The sequence below is a fragment of the Rhincodon typus genome, chromosome 25, assembly GCF_021869965.1.
Source record: "Rhincodon typus isolate 14 chromosome 25, sRhiTyp1.1, whole genome shotgun sequence".
NCBI classification, from domain to species: domain Eukaryota; kingdom Metazoa; phylum Chordata; class Chondrichthyes; order Orectolobiformes; family Rhincodontidae; genus Rhincodon; species Rhincodon typus.
In genome coordinates, this window is record NC_063356.1 from 23,070,437 (window position 1) to 23,088,471 (window position 18,035).

At 40.7% G+C, this 18,035-nt stretch overlaps 1 protein-coding gene across 1 annotated transcript in view; it reads left to right on the top strand.

Moving 5' to 3' along the window:
* The window catches only part of LOC109915435 (adenosine receptor A1), a 74,515-nt gene extending 58,829 nt beyond the window's left edge, over positions 1-15,686 (top strand). The window contains exon 2 of the mRNA XM_020515059.2: positions 13,555-15,686. Coding sequence (XP_020370648.1) covers positions 13,555-14,215 — 661 coding nt within the window. The 3' untranslated portion in view covers positions 14,216-15,686. The remainder of the gene's footprint in view (positions 1-13,554) is intronic.
* The last annotated feature ends 2,349 nt before the right edge of the window (positions 15,687-18,035 follow it).

Sequence of the window (18,035 nt, forward strand, 5' to 3'; positions counted from 1 at the left end):
TCTCAGCCCGAAACGTCAGCTTTCCTGCTCAGCCTGCTGTGTTCATCCAGCTCTACACCTTGTTATATCAGGGAGAATATTTACTTGTTCAGTGCCTTGTTAGTAGCCCGACTTGTCTCATTAATATTCAGCTTTTCACCTGGCTAAATCCATAAAACTTGACCACCGCATGTGGAAATTGGAGCGGGTACCTGGTGGTTTCAACTCACCACTTGACCAAAAAGATCTCTTGTTGGATTCCGGATACTGATATCTCAAAGCATGCTCCATGGGTGTCGGCCACATGCATCCCTAGTCCAAGACATTGATAGCTTTGATCAGGAGGTCCCAGCTCAGGGGGAAGTCAAGGGCAGCTTCCAACACCAGTCCAGGGACTTTGTGGTCTCAGTCAGGCTTGAGGCAGTCAGGGAGTGAAGAACATCCTGAACAAGGCGAACAAGCTGAATTTCAGGTTGCTCATAATTCATCTTGACACTTCCTGACCAATTCTGGACTGTTTTCCTCCTGGGATGATGGACAGGAAGGTATTATAGGAGATGAAAGTGGGTGACATAACTATTTCTTTTGGTGGAGGTGGGCAAGTGTCTGGAGAGAGGGAGTAGGTAGTGCAGAGTGCACGCAGTGTTAGTGATGTCAGGAGTTGGGGGTGAGTCACAACAAGTAAGAGACCATGATGCTGGCAATAATGAGAATGGTAGAGCATGAGCCTTGGTTAGAAGAGGGTATAACAGCAGAAGTAGAGTGAGTGTGAGGTGTTGGAGAGAAGACGGTGGCACTTAAGCTGACAGAGTGGAGAAAGTTATTGACCCTTTTTGTACATTGCTAGACATTCATTTGGATGGCTGAGACTGCTTTAACCAGGGTAGCAACCTTGGACAAGGTTGGCATGGTCAATGTTGTGGCCTCCACTGCCAGTCCTGGGATAAAGGCTGTCCACTTCAGCACCACCTTGTCCAGCAGGACCTCCAGGTACTTGTCCACAAAGCTGGGCCCCAATTTCCTCTTGCCTGACATGTCCAGGAAATTGAAATTGATTCCTGGTTAATTCTGGGATATCCTGGCAGTAGCAAGTTATTCTAGGAACAGTGTATGGTAAATTGGGGTTGAATTTGGACGTGAGGGGCAGGGTAAGTAATTAATAAAATACGTTTGGTGAGAAAATGTATTAGGCCTTGCAGTGAAAAACTCTAACTGCAAATTGTATGTAGAATTAGATAAAAAGAAATTCAGTTCTTTGCATTAGTTGTGATGGGTGTGAATTGTTTTTGCAATAAATGAGGGCTCCTTTTGGAATTAACCTGAATAATGGTTTTACAAAATGTTCTCATTCCTTTCATAATTGCATGAATTATTAACTTTTCATGTTATGCATCAAATCGCCTATTACTAATTTGAACAGGATCCAGGGAAACAATAGCAGAAGATTTCTACACAATTATTATTCTGTCTTTTAAAAACAAGTGCCAGAGGCTTAGCATATCAATAATGTAATTGTATTTTACAGCAGGAAAGAATATGTCAAGGGAATTATGGATCAGTCAGCTTAACACATTTGGTAGGAAAATAATAGAATCCTTACAAAAGTAGAGAATAGAAAACGTATGGAAATAAAGATCTATTAATAATTAATCAGAACGGATTCTGAAGAGATAACACATGGTAATGCAGTATGAGTAATAACCTGTTCTTTCATAACCTGTTCTTCTATAAGGTGCCCCATAATAGATTATTGCCTGAGGTCAGGGAACGCAGAGCCAGGAGACAAATAGAGAAATGGAATACTAGCCACCTTTGAAACACAAAGCAGAGAGTGAACATAAAGTTGTTATTCAGATTGGTGGAGTGGTGTGTCACTAAGGTCAGTGCTGGGGTCACTATTGCTTACAATTTGCATTTGCTATTTTAAATCGAAAGTGCAATTTCTAAATTTGTGGGTGACCCCATCATCACCAATTGGGGAGGGGCTCATGAATGCCGCCTTGCTACAAATTACAGGCAACATTAATAAACTTGCAGAACGGTAAATCATTGGCAATGCTAAATGTGAAAACATTATTTTTCTGACATTGGAGTTTATACTCCACACAAGTCTGCTCTCTTAGGAAACAATATTTTGAAGAGGAGTCTTATTGAATTTGAAACATTAGCACTGGTTTCTCCCACCCCACATGCTGCTAGACTTGCTGAGTTTTTTCCAGCACTTTCTGTTTTTACTCTCAGATCTCCAGGATGTGGGATACTTTGCTTTTATTTTAACGATAAATGTAAGGTAGTGCATCTTGCTAAGGATACTGGAAAGGTTATGTATTACTTGGAAGGTGCAAGTGTAGGTGAAGTGAAGGAACAGAGGGTTCAGAGTACAAATGCTAAAGTTACCAAACCCAGAAAAAAGCAAACAAAGTAATGAGCTTTACTTCCAGATGAATAGAATTGAAAAAACATGGAGGTTTATGTTAAATATTTATTGAACCTTAGTTAGATAACTTTTAGAATGCTGCATGCAGTTAGTGACCATATTATAAAAAGATATGGAGACACTGGAAAGGGTACAGAGAAGATTTATGAGGATCATAGGACAAATGTGAGGTTTAATATAGCAGGAAAGGACAATATGCTGGCTTTCTCTTAAACAGAGAAGGCTGAGAGGTGATCTAATCGAGGTATTTCAAATTATGCAGGATTTTTTTGGCGTGGATACACAATGTCTCCATTTGCAGTGAAAAGTTTCACTAGAGACCACCAATCTGAGATCATTACCAAGAAATCCAATAGGATACTATTAGGCAACCAAAGAATGGTGAGCATGTGGAACTCCCTACCATAGAGCGTGGGAACAGGAAAAGTAAAGACCTGTTTAAGGGAAGGCCAGACCAATATTTGAGGGAGAAAAGACTAAAGAGTTGTCATTTATTCTGATGAGGAAATATAGGTGAAGCCTTGAGTGGAGCATAAATACCAGGGTTACATTTTTATGTTCACCTGTGAAATGTGGGGGTCGTTGGCTGGACCAGCAATAATTTCCCATCCTTAGTTGCCCCTGAGAAGGTGGTAGTGAGCTGCTTTCTTGAATCACTGCAGTCCATTTTCTGCAGGTAGATCCACAATGCTGTTAGCAAGTGAGTTCCAGGTACGCAGCAACACTGAAGGAACAACAATTTATAAAATCCACTTCTGACCTTATCATTGAGGGCATTGATTTGATTTATTGTTGTCGCATGTGCCTAAGTACAGTGAAAAATTTTTTGTTTTGTGAGCAGTACAGGCAGATCATAACATACAAGGACATACAATCATAGAGTGTTTAGACAGAGCGAGGCATATAAGGTTATGGCTGCACAAGAGGGGCACAAAAGTAAGATCAAAAGATTGCTGAATGGACCTCTGTAATTTCAATCTGATAACAGCAAGGAAGAACCTGTTGGTAGGTGCACTCAAACTTCTGAATCTTCTGCATGACGGAAAAAATTAGAAGAGAGTATTACTGCGGTGGGAGGGGTCTTTGCTGTTCGTAACCATCCTGCAGCAATGAGAAATATAGATGGAGTCCTTAAATGGAAGGTTGGCTTTCGAGATGGTCTGGGCTGTGTACACAACTTTATGTAGTTTCTTGCGGTGCTGGACAAAGACTTTGATGTGCCAAGCCATTATGCACCAAATAAAGATCTTTCTATGGTGCAACTGGGGAGGGTCCTTACGGACATGCTGTGAATTTCCTAAGCTTCCTGATGAAGAAGAGGCATTGTTGTGCCTTCTTGACTGGCACAGATGAAGCAGTTGAAGATGATTGGGCCAAGGGCACTACTCCGAGAAGCTCATGCAGAGATGTCCTGGAGTTAAGGTGACCCACCTCCAACAACCGCTACCATCTATCAATGAGCCAACATTGACCGATAAAGCTGAATGTCCTTTTTCAATGATCATTATCTTCTGTAATCCATTGTTGTATTAGATACTGATGTAATGTTAAATGTACAGCATTGATAACAATGATATCTGTATGGCCATGTTGATGCAATTGTGCATCAAATGATGTTTGATGCTTGGGTGTATAAAGACAACTAGGGAACTATCAGTACAGCTCCACAAAATTGTTGCAATCTTACTTAGAGAGGTGGTGTGAACAGAACATTCAGTGTTGAGGGTGTCTTTGATTTATTGCAGATTCCATTTGTTTAGAATGAGTTCATTCCAATCATTCTTTCCCTTGGCACAGATTTGCATAATGCTCTTGAAACAGCTGTTTCCACCACACAAGTTCATTTGCAACCTAGACACAGATTTTAACCATTCTTTGGTATGATAATGCTTTCTATGTCAAGCTATTACATTTATATCACGAGAATGTGTTGTGTGAAGTATTGCAATAAAAATGAAGTGTGGAAATACATTGTGACCATTTTTATAACATACAACAGGTATAGTTCCATTTCTAACAGATACAGTCATCCAAATCCCTCAGTAATTTATATATTCATTCTATCAAATGCAGATACGTAAAATTACATTTTGTAGAGAGCTTGGCATCCTGCAAACATTTAATCAGTGTTTTTTAAAAGCTATTGGCAGCAGAGTTATCTCAGCTATGTCATATTTTTAGCTGTTTTGTGTCCAAAATAACATTTCTCCGCATGTTTTTGGTGCAGACTACACTAAACATTATTTTAGTTGATCCCTAGTGTTGCAGAAGCATGCAAAAAAAAGTTGCTTAATGTAGAGCAACAGCTTGTAATACCTGATTGCATGCAATGCTGCTTTGGCTTTTCAACCTCAATGTCCTTGCTTTTTAATATATAAATCTGTTCAGAGATGTTATTACATACTTCTTGAGCAGTTGAGACTTGAACCCAGCGCTTCTGGCTCAGAGGTACCACAACAGCCCCTAATCCTATCACAACCTCAGCAAGGAACATTGAGTTAGACACTTCTGTTTCGTGAAAGAGTTGCTCACTGAAGTCTCCTGCCTCTTAGAGCCCAAACTGTAACTTCAGAGCAGGCGAACAAGGCAATGCTAATGATTGTATAGAGGGCCATGACCATGAACAGACTCTGGTCAGCGTCTTTCTACTCCAAAACAGGGGACGTCTCCATAATCTCTCAATTCTCCATCCACTGTTATATAAAGCGGTGACTAACACACTATATACAAAGAGGAAAATATATTGTAGTTTTCCTTTCCAGAGAGAAGGCAGCAGAGTGAGCCTGTAACTGACAGTGAGCTCCCTCATGGTGAATCGTTTCATTTTGTGATACCACAATCACACTGGCGTCCTGTCTTCAATCTTCAGCAGTAACTGTGCACAATCCATCATGCAGGTCAATATCCAGAATCTTGGCTGCAGTTGTGAGCAATGTTCCTTCTGAGCTGTGCAACCACCTAGCTATGCAGAAACTTGAACATTCCTGTGCAGGGAAGGAAAGTGGCTGTGGTGAATGCATGACTGGAATCATCATCAGCTAAGTCCAGGCTTCATGGATTCTAAGTCTCAGCCACAGGAGCGTAGGGTTGTGTCAGGGTGGGGTGATCTGCCTGTTGTTAGGAATGGGAGTGGAGAGAAGGAGAGGCTAAATAAGGGTAAAACATTCCTAAAGGTGGGAGAAGAAGGGGGCTACAAGGCGAGAGGAAAGTAGTTGGATGCACAGAGTAATAGAAGGGGCCACTTGTGCAAGGGGGATGAGTGAGCATGAGGAGGCCAAGACTAAAAGCTACAAGTTGAGAGAATAGGTTTATACGGGTCAACAAAAGGAATATGCATCAAAATGGGAGGCAGGAGAAGTTGAACTGGTGGAGATAACAAATTTCTTGAAAATGAAAATAGAATCTCTAGCTTAAGGCTACATGTGTTCAGGAGGTACTGTATATGTAATGAACACCGTGTCAATTGTTAACTTTAAATCTGGAATTATGTTTAGATAGGGTGGCACGGTGGTTAGTGCCACTGCCTCAAAACACCAGGGACTTGTGGAATCAGGCTATTTGGCCCATTGAGTCCACACCAACCCTCTGAAGTGCATCCTACCCAGACTTACCCTCCTATCTTGCAGTTTCCTCAAGACTAATTCACCTAGCCTGCACAACCCGAGACACACTGGGCAATTTAGCATGGCCAATCCACCTAACCTGCTCCATCCTTGGACCATGGTAGGAAACCAGAACACCCAGAGAAAACCCACACAGACATTTACCTGAGACTGGAATGGAATCTGGGTCCCGACTGCTGTGAGGCAGCAGTGCTAACCACTGAGCCACCATGCTACCTTATAGAATTTCTTAGCTAACGATGTCATGGGAGATGGAGTTGTTGACAATTGATGTAACGAAGTATTTCTATACAGATGGAATTTCAATCACTTTTGTAGCATTGGTCAAATGATAGCTATAATTATGTGTTTGAGACCAGTGTTGGTTGATCTTTCAGCCTGCTAATAATAGTTACCCGTTATGCTTATCTTTCTCAGTTGGTCTGTCTGACCTTGGGAATGATGTCTGTTGTTCAGACTCTGGGCGGATATATCAGTATTGTATGGTATCAAATAATACTGAAATGAAAAGGCAACGATATCAAACCCTATTGTGATACCTTTGTAAGTCACTTTGATTCAACAAATGTAACTTATCCCATTAATATATTTAAATACAAATGGGTGAAGATGTTTTTAAATATATACATTGAATTTGCATTCCATGTAAAAAAAAAAAAGTACATATATTACATTTGCAGCCTTTATTCAATATATTTACAACTTAGTTTTGATGAATTGTTCACGGATATAAATCTCATTTAACACTCATGCCCAAATTTCCTGGAAGGTGATGGTGAGCTATCTTGTTGAACTGTTGCAGTACACCTGGGACAACTACAATTGTAGTGGTGTAAGGGAAAGAGTTCTAGGATTTTGATCTCATGACAGTGAAGTAATGGTGAAAAACTGCTGTTGTAAGTCAAATTAATGGAGAGTAATGGTGGTGTTCCCATGCATTTACTGCCCTTGTTCTCTGAAGTGGTAGAAATCACAAGTTTGAAATGTATTGCTGAAGGAGCCTTGATGTGTTGCTGCAATGTGTCTGGTAAATACAGTGCAATGTCTTTATTCTTTATTCATTGGATGAGGCCATCACTGGCTAGGCAGCATTTATTGCCCAGAGGGCAGTTCAGAGTCAACCACATTGCTGTGGGTCTGGAATCATATGTAGGCCAGACCAGGTAAGGATGGTAGTTTCCTTCCCTAAAGGACATTAGTGAACCAGATGGGTTTTTCCTGACAATCAGCAATGGATTTATGGTCATCATTAGAACCTTAATTCCAGATATTTATTGAATTGAAATTCCACATCTGCCATGGTGGGATTTGAACCTGGGACCCCAGAACATTATCTGGGTCTCTGGATTAACAGTCCAGTGATAATACCACTAGGCCATTGCCTCCCCCACTGTGAGCTGATGGTGGAAGGAGTAAAAATTGAAGGTGGTGGATGGCATACCAATTGAGTGGGCTGCTTTGTCCTGAATGTTGTTGAACTCCTTGAATATTGTTGAAACTAAGTCCTCCAGGCAATAGGGGAGTGTTTGATCACATTCCTGATTTAGGTTTTGTAGATGGGGTCAATCTTTGGGGATTTAGGAGAAGAGTTGCTCACTAAAGGATTCCCAACATCTGACCTATACTTGTAGGTGCAGTCTTTATATAGCTGATGCAGTTCACTGTCTGTTAAGGGTAATTAGCAGAATGTTGATTGTGAGGGATTCAGTGATGGTATTACCTTTTAAACATTCAGCAGCGAAGTTTAGATTCTCCCTTGTTGGTGATGGTCACTGCCTGATACTTCTATTGCAGGAAAGTTACTTGCCACTCATCATCTAAGCCTGAATCTTGGCTAGATTTTACTGCATATGCAAAATAACTGAGGCATTGTGAATTGTACCAAGCATTGTGCAATCAATGAACATTCCCATTCAGACCTTATGATGGGGAAAAGGTAATTAACGATGTTGACCCTGGAACATCACACTGAGGACCTCCTAGAGCAATGTCCTAGGACTAAGATGATTGACCAACAACCTTCTTCCTTTTGATGTGGAGGTGCTGGTGTTGGACTGGGGTGGACAAAGTCAGAAGTCACATGACACCGGGTTATAGTCCAACAGATTTATTTGAAATCACAAGCTTTCAAAGCGCAGCCCCTTCATCAGGTGAAGCGAGAGAGAAGAGCACACTGACACATAGCTTATAGGCAGAGAGATCAAGGGCAGAGAAATCAAAAGTTCATACATCTGATGTGAGTGAAATGTCAGATAATAAGTCTCTGCAGGTGAACAAGAGTGTTAGACGGTGTGAATAAAGTGTCAACAGCTGAATAACCAGCGAAGGGATGACCTATAATCCTATTAAGTGAGGCAGAGAGACAATTACAAATAATTAAAAATAAGGTGGTGCTGGAGACAAACTAAATGACTGGAATAACAGGATAGGTGTAAGAGTCACATGCCGAGGGTCTAACCAAAGTCATAAGTAATTCAAAACTGTTCAAACTAATTAAGGTGGAAAGATCATAACAATTTATCAAGGTAATGGTGTCAACAAAGGACAGTGAGGAAGGTTTTACAGATACAGAACAGTGTGGTGGGGTCACGTAGCGTGACATGAGCCCAAGAACACAGTTGAGGCTGTTTTCATGGGTACGGAACTTGGCTGTCAGTTTCTGCTCGGTGATTCTGCATCTCAAAGTCCGCCCTGGAGGACGTTTACCCGAAGATCGGAGGCTGAATGTCCTTGACCGCTGAAGTGTTCCCCGACTGGGAGGGAAGATTCCTGTCTGGCGATTGTTGCACAGTGTCCATTCATCCTTTGTTGTAGCGTCTGTATGGTCTCGCCAATATACCATGCCTCGGGGCATCCCCGCCTGCAGCGTATGAAATAGACAACATTGGTCAAGTCACATGAGTATCTGCCATGTATATGGGAGGGGTGTTCCCACATGTTATAGCAGTATCCATTTTCTTGATCTGACATATCTTACAGAGTTGCCATGTCAGGGCTGTGTGGTGTTGTGGTCAATGTTGTTCTGTAGGCTGGGTGGTTTGCTATGAATGATGGTCTGTTTTAAGGCTTAAAGCTGAGAAGTGGAGGCGCAGGGAAGATCTCGGTGAGATGCTCATCCTCATCGATGACCTGTTGAAGGCTGCAATGAACATGGCGTAGTCTCTCTGCTCCAGGGAAGTACTAGATGATGAAGGGTACTCTATCGGTCATATCCTGTGTCTGTATTTGGAGAAGGTTGTTGCAGTTTGTCACTGTGGCACCTCGGAACTGACGATCAATCAGTTGAGTTCTTATCCTGCTCTTATGAGGGCATTCTTCAAAATCTTTAGGTGTCTGTCGTGTTCCTCCTCATCTGAGCAGATCCTGTGTATGCGTAGGGCTTGTCCATAGGGGATGGCTTCTTTAACATGTTTAGGGTGGAAGCTAGAGAAGTGCAGCATCGTGAGGTTATCCGTGGGCTTGCAGTAGAGTGACCATAAGACATAGGAACAGAAAGTAGGCCATTCAGTCCATTGAGTCTGCTCCGCCATTCATGGCTGATAAGTTTCTCAACCTCATTCTCCCGCTTTCTCCCCATAATCCTTGATCCCCTTGACAATCAAGAACCTATCTATCACTGTCTTAAATATACCCAATGACCTGGCCTCCACAGCCTTCTGTGGCTGTGAATTCCATAGATTCACCACTCTCTGGCTGAAGAAGTTTCTCCTTTATCTCCATTCTAAATGGTCTTCCCTTTACTCTGAGGCTGTGCCCTCGGGTCCTAGTCTCTCCGACCAATGGAAATATCTTCCCAACATCCACTCTGTCCAGGCCATTCAGTATTCTGTAAGTTTCAATTAGATCTCCCCTCATCCTTCTAAACTCCATTGAGTATAGACCCAGAGACTTCAAACATTCCTCATATGTTAAGCTTTTCATTCCTGGGACCATTCTCGTGAACCTGCTCTGAACTCGCTCCAGGACCAATACATCTTTCCTGAGATATGTGGCCCAAAACTGTGTACAATACTCCAAATGTGGCCTGACCAGAGCCTTATACAGCCTCAAAAGTACATCCCTGCTTTTATATTCAAGTCCTCTCAAATGCCAAAGTTGCATTTGCCTTCCTAACTACTGACTCAATCTGCAAGTTTACCTTGAGAGAATCCTGGACTAGAACTTCCAAGTCTCTTTGCACTGCAGACTTCTAAATTTTCTCCCCATTTAGAAAATAGTCCATACCTCTATTCTTCTCACCAAAGTGCATGACCTCACGCTTTCCCATGTTGTACTCCATCTTCCACTACTTTTGCACATTCTCCTAACCTTTCCAAATCCTTCTGCAGCCTCCCCACATCCTCAATTCTACCTGTCCCTCCACCTATCTTTGTATCATCTGCAAACTTAGCCAAAATGCCCACAGTGAGGTACTCGGGTGTCCGTCCTTGGTGGAGATACATGTGTCCAAGAATGGGACTGATTCTAAAGAGTAGTCCATGGTAAGTCTGATGGTGGGATGAAACTTGCTGATATCGCTATGTAGTCGTTTCAGTGATTCCTCACCATGAGTCCAAAGAAAGAAAATGTCGTCAAGGTATCTGGTGTATGGCTTTGGTCAGAGATTCTACACAGTAAAGAAGTCTTGCTCGAACTTGTGCGAGAAAATGTTGGCATATTGGGGAGCAAATTTGGTCCCCATGGCTGTTCTGTGTGTCTGGATGAAAATCTAGTGGCTGAGGATGAAGCGGATGAGTTGTAGGATGGCTTCTGGAAATTGGCAGTTGTTGGTATAGAGTACTGAGGCTGTTGCAGCAATGCAGTCATTGTGGGAGATGCTGATGTAAAGTGCTGAAACATCCATTGTGACTAGAAATGTTCCTGGTTCGATTGGTCTGTGGGTGCTGAGTTTCTGTAAGATATCTGTAGTGTCGTGACAGAAGCTGGGGGCTCCTTGGGTTTCAAGATGCCCTCAACATAGCCAGAGAGGTTCTCACACAGGGTCCCATTGCTTGATACAATTGCACCTCCAGGTGCATTGGCTTTGTGTATCTTTGGAAGGCAGTAGAAGTTTCCAATGCGAGAAGAACTTTTGTTTTTGTAATTATCTCTCTGCCTCATTATTCAGCTGTTGACACTTTAGTACACCATCTAACACTCTTGGCCACCTGCAGAGATTTATTATTTGACACATCACTCACACCAGTTGTATGATCTTTTGATGTCTCTGCCCTTAATCTCTCCGCCTATAAACTCTGTGTCTGTGTGCTCTTCTCTCTCACTGCCGCAATCAACCGAGAGGTTGGATGAATAAAAAAGGAGAGACAGATTATCCTTCCTTACGCAGGAACTTGAACAGTCTGAGGTAATCTGTTTGGAGCCAGGTTGGGGAACATTGCAGATCATAACAATCCAACAACCATCTGTAGAGTGAGCTGGCCACTGGGTCATGACCTTCTGAGCACCCATTTCTTCATTAGATTTCTCCTTCAAGTGAGAAATGATGGTGGATACTGACACTGGCAACTGGGAGACAGTTGCTGAAGGACATGGGCTCCAAAGACTGACTACATGTTTGAAAGGGCACTGATGGAAGTGAGCAGAACTGAAAACTGTCAAAAACATGCTGTTTACACTTAGTACTATGTAGTAACTTCACGGGATTGGCTTTTCATTATTAGATGTTCCTGCTTCTGCTCCAGATTTGCTCACTTATGCTTATCATTGAACATTGAAGTGTTGTTTCTGAAATAATCGACAGAACAGCACTCATTTATGTCTGTGACAGTGAACATGATATTCCTTGCCTAAGCCAGTGCTTATTTTCCTATAGGCCATAACAGGCTTTACTTGGACATTAGCACCAGCAGATCGTTTCAGACTTTTGGGTTTCTGCTCTGACAGATGAATGGCTGGATGTTAAAGTGTAGAAGTAAATTAGGTAGAGCTAGCAAAGGCAAACAGATTCCATAAAGTATTTTGAAGTGTTCTATGTTTGACAATGTCTGTCTGAATTATGGCCAATTGCAAATGTCAGTTCTGTCTGAGTCAGTGAACAGTGTTTGCTGAAGCACAGATTTTGCTGCACAAAATTGATGATCAGGATTTAACTCTTGGAATTCTTGTTACTAATCAAATTGATGTTGTTATTATGGAATGGTTTTGCCTAAGCTAAATAATCAGTGGTGGAAATAGGATTAGTCCTGTGTTGGGTGCAGCGATTGCAATGCATGATGTTCCCATAAAGGCATGCAACACATCTTTGTGCTGACCTGCTTTTTAAAATGATTTCAACACACAGTACTGCAAAAACACATTGTGGGTTTGCTGCGCACTCAACAGGGAATTAGTTGCGTCTTTGGCAGCCATGATGCATAGTTATCATGGACAAGAGGCGGGTGCTAAGGGTAATCTGCACTCATGGATATTGCTTCTTGAGAGCTTGGTTTACAAAGAGAAGTGCAACAACTAGAACAACATGTGAGGGGGAGGGACAGGCTCCCAGGTTTCTGGCTGTGGTACTAGAGGCAATAATTATAGAGGTGGAAAGGAGATAAAACAGGGACCAGGAAGACTGAAGGCAGGTCCTGAAAATGCATAGGAGCTGATGAAAGTTAACTTAGAGTCTGACCCTGAAGTGTGTTTGGGAAGAATTTCATTTGCCCCTGGGAGCATGACACAGTTTGATTTTGCCCTGGGCCACACACCTTCCTAGAGATGCTCTGAGGATTTCAGTGGAGTGGTGTACAGGAGAATGTTGAAGGGTGTACACACTGAAATGTTTGATGAATTGGCAGGCCTGCCTCAGAGCCTATTCTTCCCACCAAGAGACAGGAGGACTTCCGCTTCTAACTACATACAGAGCATCACTGAGTTTGAAGCCCTTCCTTTGCAATGTGGAAATGGTGGCCCATTCTATGACTTTTTTTTGTTACTTTATTTTCAGGGATGTGGGCACTGATTTGCAATTTATTTCCCAACCCTAATCACCTATGAAGTTAGTGGTGGCTTCATGATCTACTGATTGGCATTGTGGTGTAGGTATATCAATAGAGCTGTACAGAAGAGGATTCCAGTACATCGGCAAGGCGCCATTAGAAACAAATTACTTTCTATCAATTGCTTGAGATTTTCAAATGCCAACTCAGTGGCTAAAATCTAGCTCCCATTTACGATAGGTAAATAAATGTTAAACCAGTTGGGAATTAAAGTTAGGATTTACACAGCAATTATTCCCAGGAGTTTCATCATTACTTGTCCCTTTGCCAGGTTAAATGGGGTAAATCAACCTTCTTTTCTCCTACCTGTTGAGAAGCATTTGCTTTTGATTGGAACTATCTGATGAAAAAAACAGTTCCTTATATTTAGAGAACGAACTGATGTCCCATCGTTCCCGTCAAGGTTTTGTACATTGCTGTCCAAGCATTGTGTGCTCTTTTAGAAATAAACTGGCATCATCTCAGAAGGCAAATTGTCACATTGAGCTTAAGTGTGGATTTGGTCATCTAACCTGGTGTTTTTGCTTCCATCTTACAGCTATAAGAGAACAGTTACACAGAAGAGAGCTGGGACTGCCGTTGTCCTGTGCTGGGTTATATCTATAATTGTTGGCATGATCCCGATGTTCGGATGGAACAATTACACTGAAGCTACTCAAGATGGGGCAAACTCGAGTCTTGTGAACAACATGATTGTGTGCCAGTTTGAGACAGTAATCAGCATGGACTACATGGTCTACTTCAACTTTTTCGGGTGGGTGCTGCCACCTCTCGTGTTGATCTTTGTCATCTACGTGGAAATATTTAATCTTATTCGAAAGCATCTAAATCAAAAGGCAGTGTCAATCAACAATGCCGATCCAAGCAGGTACTTTGGAAAGGAATTGAAACTTGCCAAGTCGCTGGCTCTAGTGTTGCTTTTGTTTGCAATATGTTGGCTTCCTCTTCATATCATCAACTGCATCACACTATTCTGTCCTTCGTGCGACAAACCAATTATTGTGATGTACATTGCCATCTTTCTAACCCATGCAAACTCTGCTGTAAACCCCATAGTATATGCCTTCAGGATAAATAAGTTCCGGGTGACTTTTCTGAAGATTTGGAGCCAGTACATTTGGTGTAACAAAAATCACAATGCAAATAATTTAAGCAGAGAACAGTTAAGGGCTATACGTGAACAGAAAAGTATTATGTAATTTACTTCTTGACCTGATACAATTGGTGTGGATAAACAAGTGCAAAATTATGAGTGAAGCTGATTTTGATACTTTGCTGCTGAGCTCATTAATGATTCAAATGTTGCGCACCATTATGGTGACCGTTCAAACTGAATCCTCAGCTGCCACCTGACACCCTAGCAAAGAATGTTTTATTTCAGGAGTAGCTGGCAAAGTCTCTATAAGTCTTCAATTCTCCACTGTTTGCTCTGTTTTTTCTCTCCTTGTCATGTTTACATATTGTCAGATTTTAGCAAAGACACTAAATCAGGAACAGGGTGACCCCTAGGTGAGATACCTGGCTGCCAGAGTAAAGAGGCTGCCAGTCAGAAAGACTTCAAGTCATCCTCAATGGAGAAAGTCTTTCACTCCCAGGACTTGACTTCAAAGATCTCACCTAAAAGGAAATGATTTCAAAGTTCCCAGATAAACAAATCCTTGCCATAGCAACATCATTGCTCAAGTGCCAAGATGGAATATTCCACGTGGACAGCAAACTTACACTGAAGGATTCAATCATTTTAACAGGCCGAAAATATTTCTGATCAAGACACTGACGTACTTAAATGGACAAAATTAAAACTGCTGCTTAAGACCTTCACCATACATCATTTTACAGAATGTGGGGACCTGATAATATGCTTTACCAGCAAATGGATTTTATAAAATTGTGAATGTACTTTTGCTGATACCAGTGGTTTGTTTCACTGTATTACTCTGTAAAATATAGCCAGCAGGCCTTACATTTAGACTAAAACTGTTGATGTGGTATTTTAATTAACATTTTAATCTGTAGCAGTTATTTAGAAGGCAAAAATCATCATTATTGATCTAAAATTTGCACTAAGACATTCATAAACATCAGCTGTGTTGATTGCTCATGCAGCTTAATGCAAGTTTGTAAAGAGCAAGTTGTATGTAATGTTCTCTGTATTTAGTCTGAACATTTATCTGCATACAGATGGTGTAAGCCAACATACAAATGAACAATTTCTATGTGTCAAATATATGCTATATAAGGGTTACTGTTGATACTAGTTAATCATGCGGATCAATCTAGTACCATCAATGATTCATATTTATGAAGGTGACTCCCAGTGACTATTGGATATCGCTGATCAATATTGTTCATTCAAATAGTAATTATGGATTCAACTTCCAATGTAATCAATAGTTCGTATTTACAATGATTTTCTCCTTCGCAGTAAATAACTTTTTCTTTTAGTTTCAGTTCTTTATGTCAACCTCACAATAAAGATCTATCTCAGCCATTGCTTCTTAAGTGGATGTACTGGAGTGCTGCCTACCTGTACACTTTTAGTAGAAGCTCCAAATATGGTAGAATTATTCTATAGGATTCTAGAGATAAGTAGCTATCAATGCTACTTTTCACTAGAGAATTACAGTCTTTAACTGGAGCAGTTTGATTTTTAAAAATTGCATTACCTATCAAATGGAGAAGTTTCATTTCAATAAAATCTATTTTGCACTAATTATTGTAATAATTGTCATAGTATTAGCAAATGACTATAATGTCAGAGTCAAGTTAAATAGTTTTATTACGGCACACCAGTTGTTTCAGCGGACAGTGACTAATGCCAAAGCACTCATGCATCTTGAACTTTCATCTTTCCCTCAATTTCTTCAAAACATAAACAAAGCTAGATTATATTTTCCTGCTGTTCCAGTGATTTCTTTGCATGTCTGGACTGCTAATTAACATACTGCCACTTTTAAAACTAATTGAAAGTTCTTGTTTTGCTTAGTAAATACATTTTAGTTTGCTTTAATTATTGACTGTAAAATGGGCTGTTTACTTTAGTCATATTCTAAGTCTTACCCCACCTTTAAAATCATTCTCTGACATACTGATTCCTATAGATAATCCAGCCTACTAAGTATTTTTTACTCCTGCATCAGCTTGCAAGAATTATGTTCGGTTTTATTTTTTCTATTTCATTACATGTTTGTCTTTAAAACTGACCTGATTGCTACTCAGAATTCAGTGATATCTGCAATCATTTTGAAATTGTTTAGGCATACACATCTCCAGTGTTAATTCAGTGGAACCAGAAGTAAACCACCCAGAACAGATTAGATTTTAGTTTCAATCCTCAGTTTATCCTTTGTTGGCTGACCTCAACTGAAGCACCACAAAGACTGACACTTGGCTTCAGTGCATCTCTTTTCAACTGAGAGGTCAGTCGGCCATATTTTTTGCATCATTGCAGGCAAACGGGAGTAAGTTCAGTTTAGGGAACCTGGTTAGCATGGACAGAAAGGGCTGACAGGGTCTGTTTCTGTGCTGTTTGACTCTATGACCCTTATCTGCTTCTTTAACCAGTGACTCATGATGGATGGTAGGGACAGGTGAGTGCACAAATAGGTTTGGGTGCAATTCCTTCCACAGTGTAATAATGTTCCATTACTCACTGTCTAGACCTCCTATTAAAACAAATGACCATCTTTGTGAAGTACATATTTTTCTTGACGCTTAGTACCTCAATGTGAATCACTGCCTTCAAGCAAGGATCCTGCACCTTTTCAGGCATTTAACAACATCCTCTTCTGGGCAAGGGTAATGTATTTCACTGTTACAAAAGGAATCTTTAGGAATGCACTTTAAGAGTTTAAGATACTTCAGAGAGTGTTCTAGTGAGCAATTACTTATTTTAATTCAAAATCTTTAACCATTCTCTTAAAACAAACATTCTGGTAAGTCAATTTGTTTTTTAAAATCAATAAATCGGTTTGTCTCTGCACGTTCAGAATATGATTATTGCAAATGTATTCACAAACCTCTCCGATGCACTTTATTACTAGTAGGTTCGAATGGACACCCTGTTGTAACTTGTGCTTTTTTATTTGAGGATTATGAGTTGGGAAGTTAAAATGAGAAGTTAGAAATGAACTGAAAATGAATTTATTGCAGTAAATATTAGCCTGCACCTTTTATGTGTATGCCATCTCCTTAGCAATGTAAACTGTAATGGATTTCCACTAAGATAACAAGGTGTAGAGCTGGATGAACACAGCAGGCCAAGCAGCATCATAGGAGCAGGAAGGCTGACGTTTCAGGCCTAGACACTTCATCAGAAACTACCTTTCCACTACCTTGGATTCATTTTAATGGAGGTAACCTCATAAATTAACCACTCATTTTATTTCCAGCAGTTAATAAGTGTCGAATGCACCAACTTTCCAAGTTCCAGCTTAGGTATTAGCAGTATTGTGGTCTTTATGGTACCTAAAACTCTCTAGAAAAAAGCAGTTCTTAATATTCTGCTTGCCTTTTTATATCTGTATTTAAAACAAGATTGAGGAAAATCTGGTAATACCGTCTCTCAATGTGTTTAAAGTCCACGGTAATGACAATTGCATGGGCAATGCGGAGGACGGCTGACTTTGTTCAAGCTCACTATTCCATGTGTGAAAAATGACTATTTAATAGAAACATTATCAAAATTCCTTGCATAAACATGTCTTCTATTCCATTGCAAGAAAATTATTTGGTATGAGTTAAACACCAGCTCTACCATGTTATAAGTGAATTAATTTAAACCCTGTTTTATCCATCATATACATAACAACCCCAGACCAATTTGAGAAGGCTTTTCTCTTACTAGCATATTGTGGCATCTATTTCATAGAAATCCAAAGCAATGATAGTCTCACCTTTGGAAAAACAGGTCTGTGTAACAGAGGAAGACATTGATAGAATCACAGCCAATCATACGGCACTCTGAGTTAGAATGAAAGAGCTTAATAAAGGAACTGGTAAATGATGTGCCTTATGCCT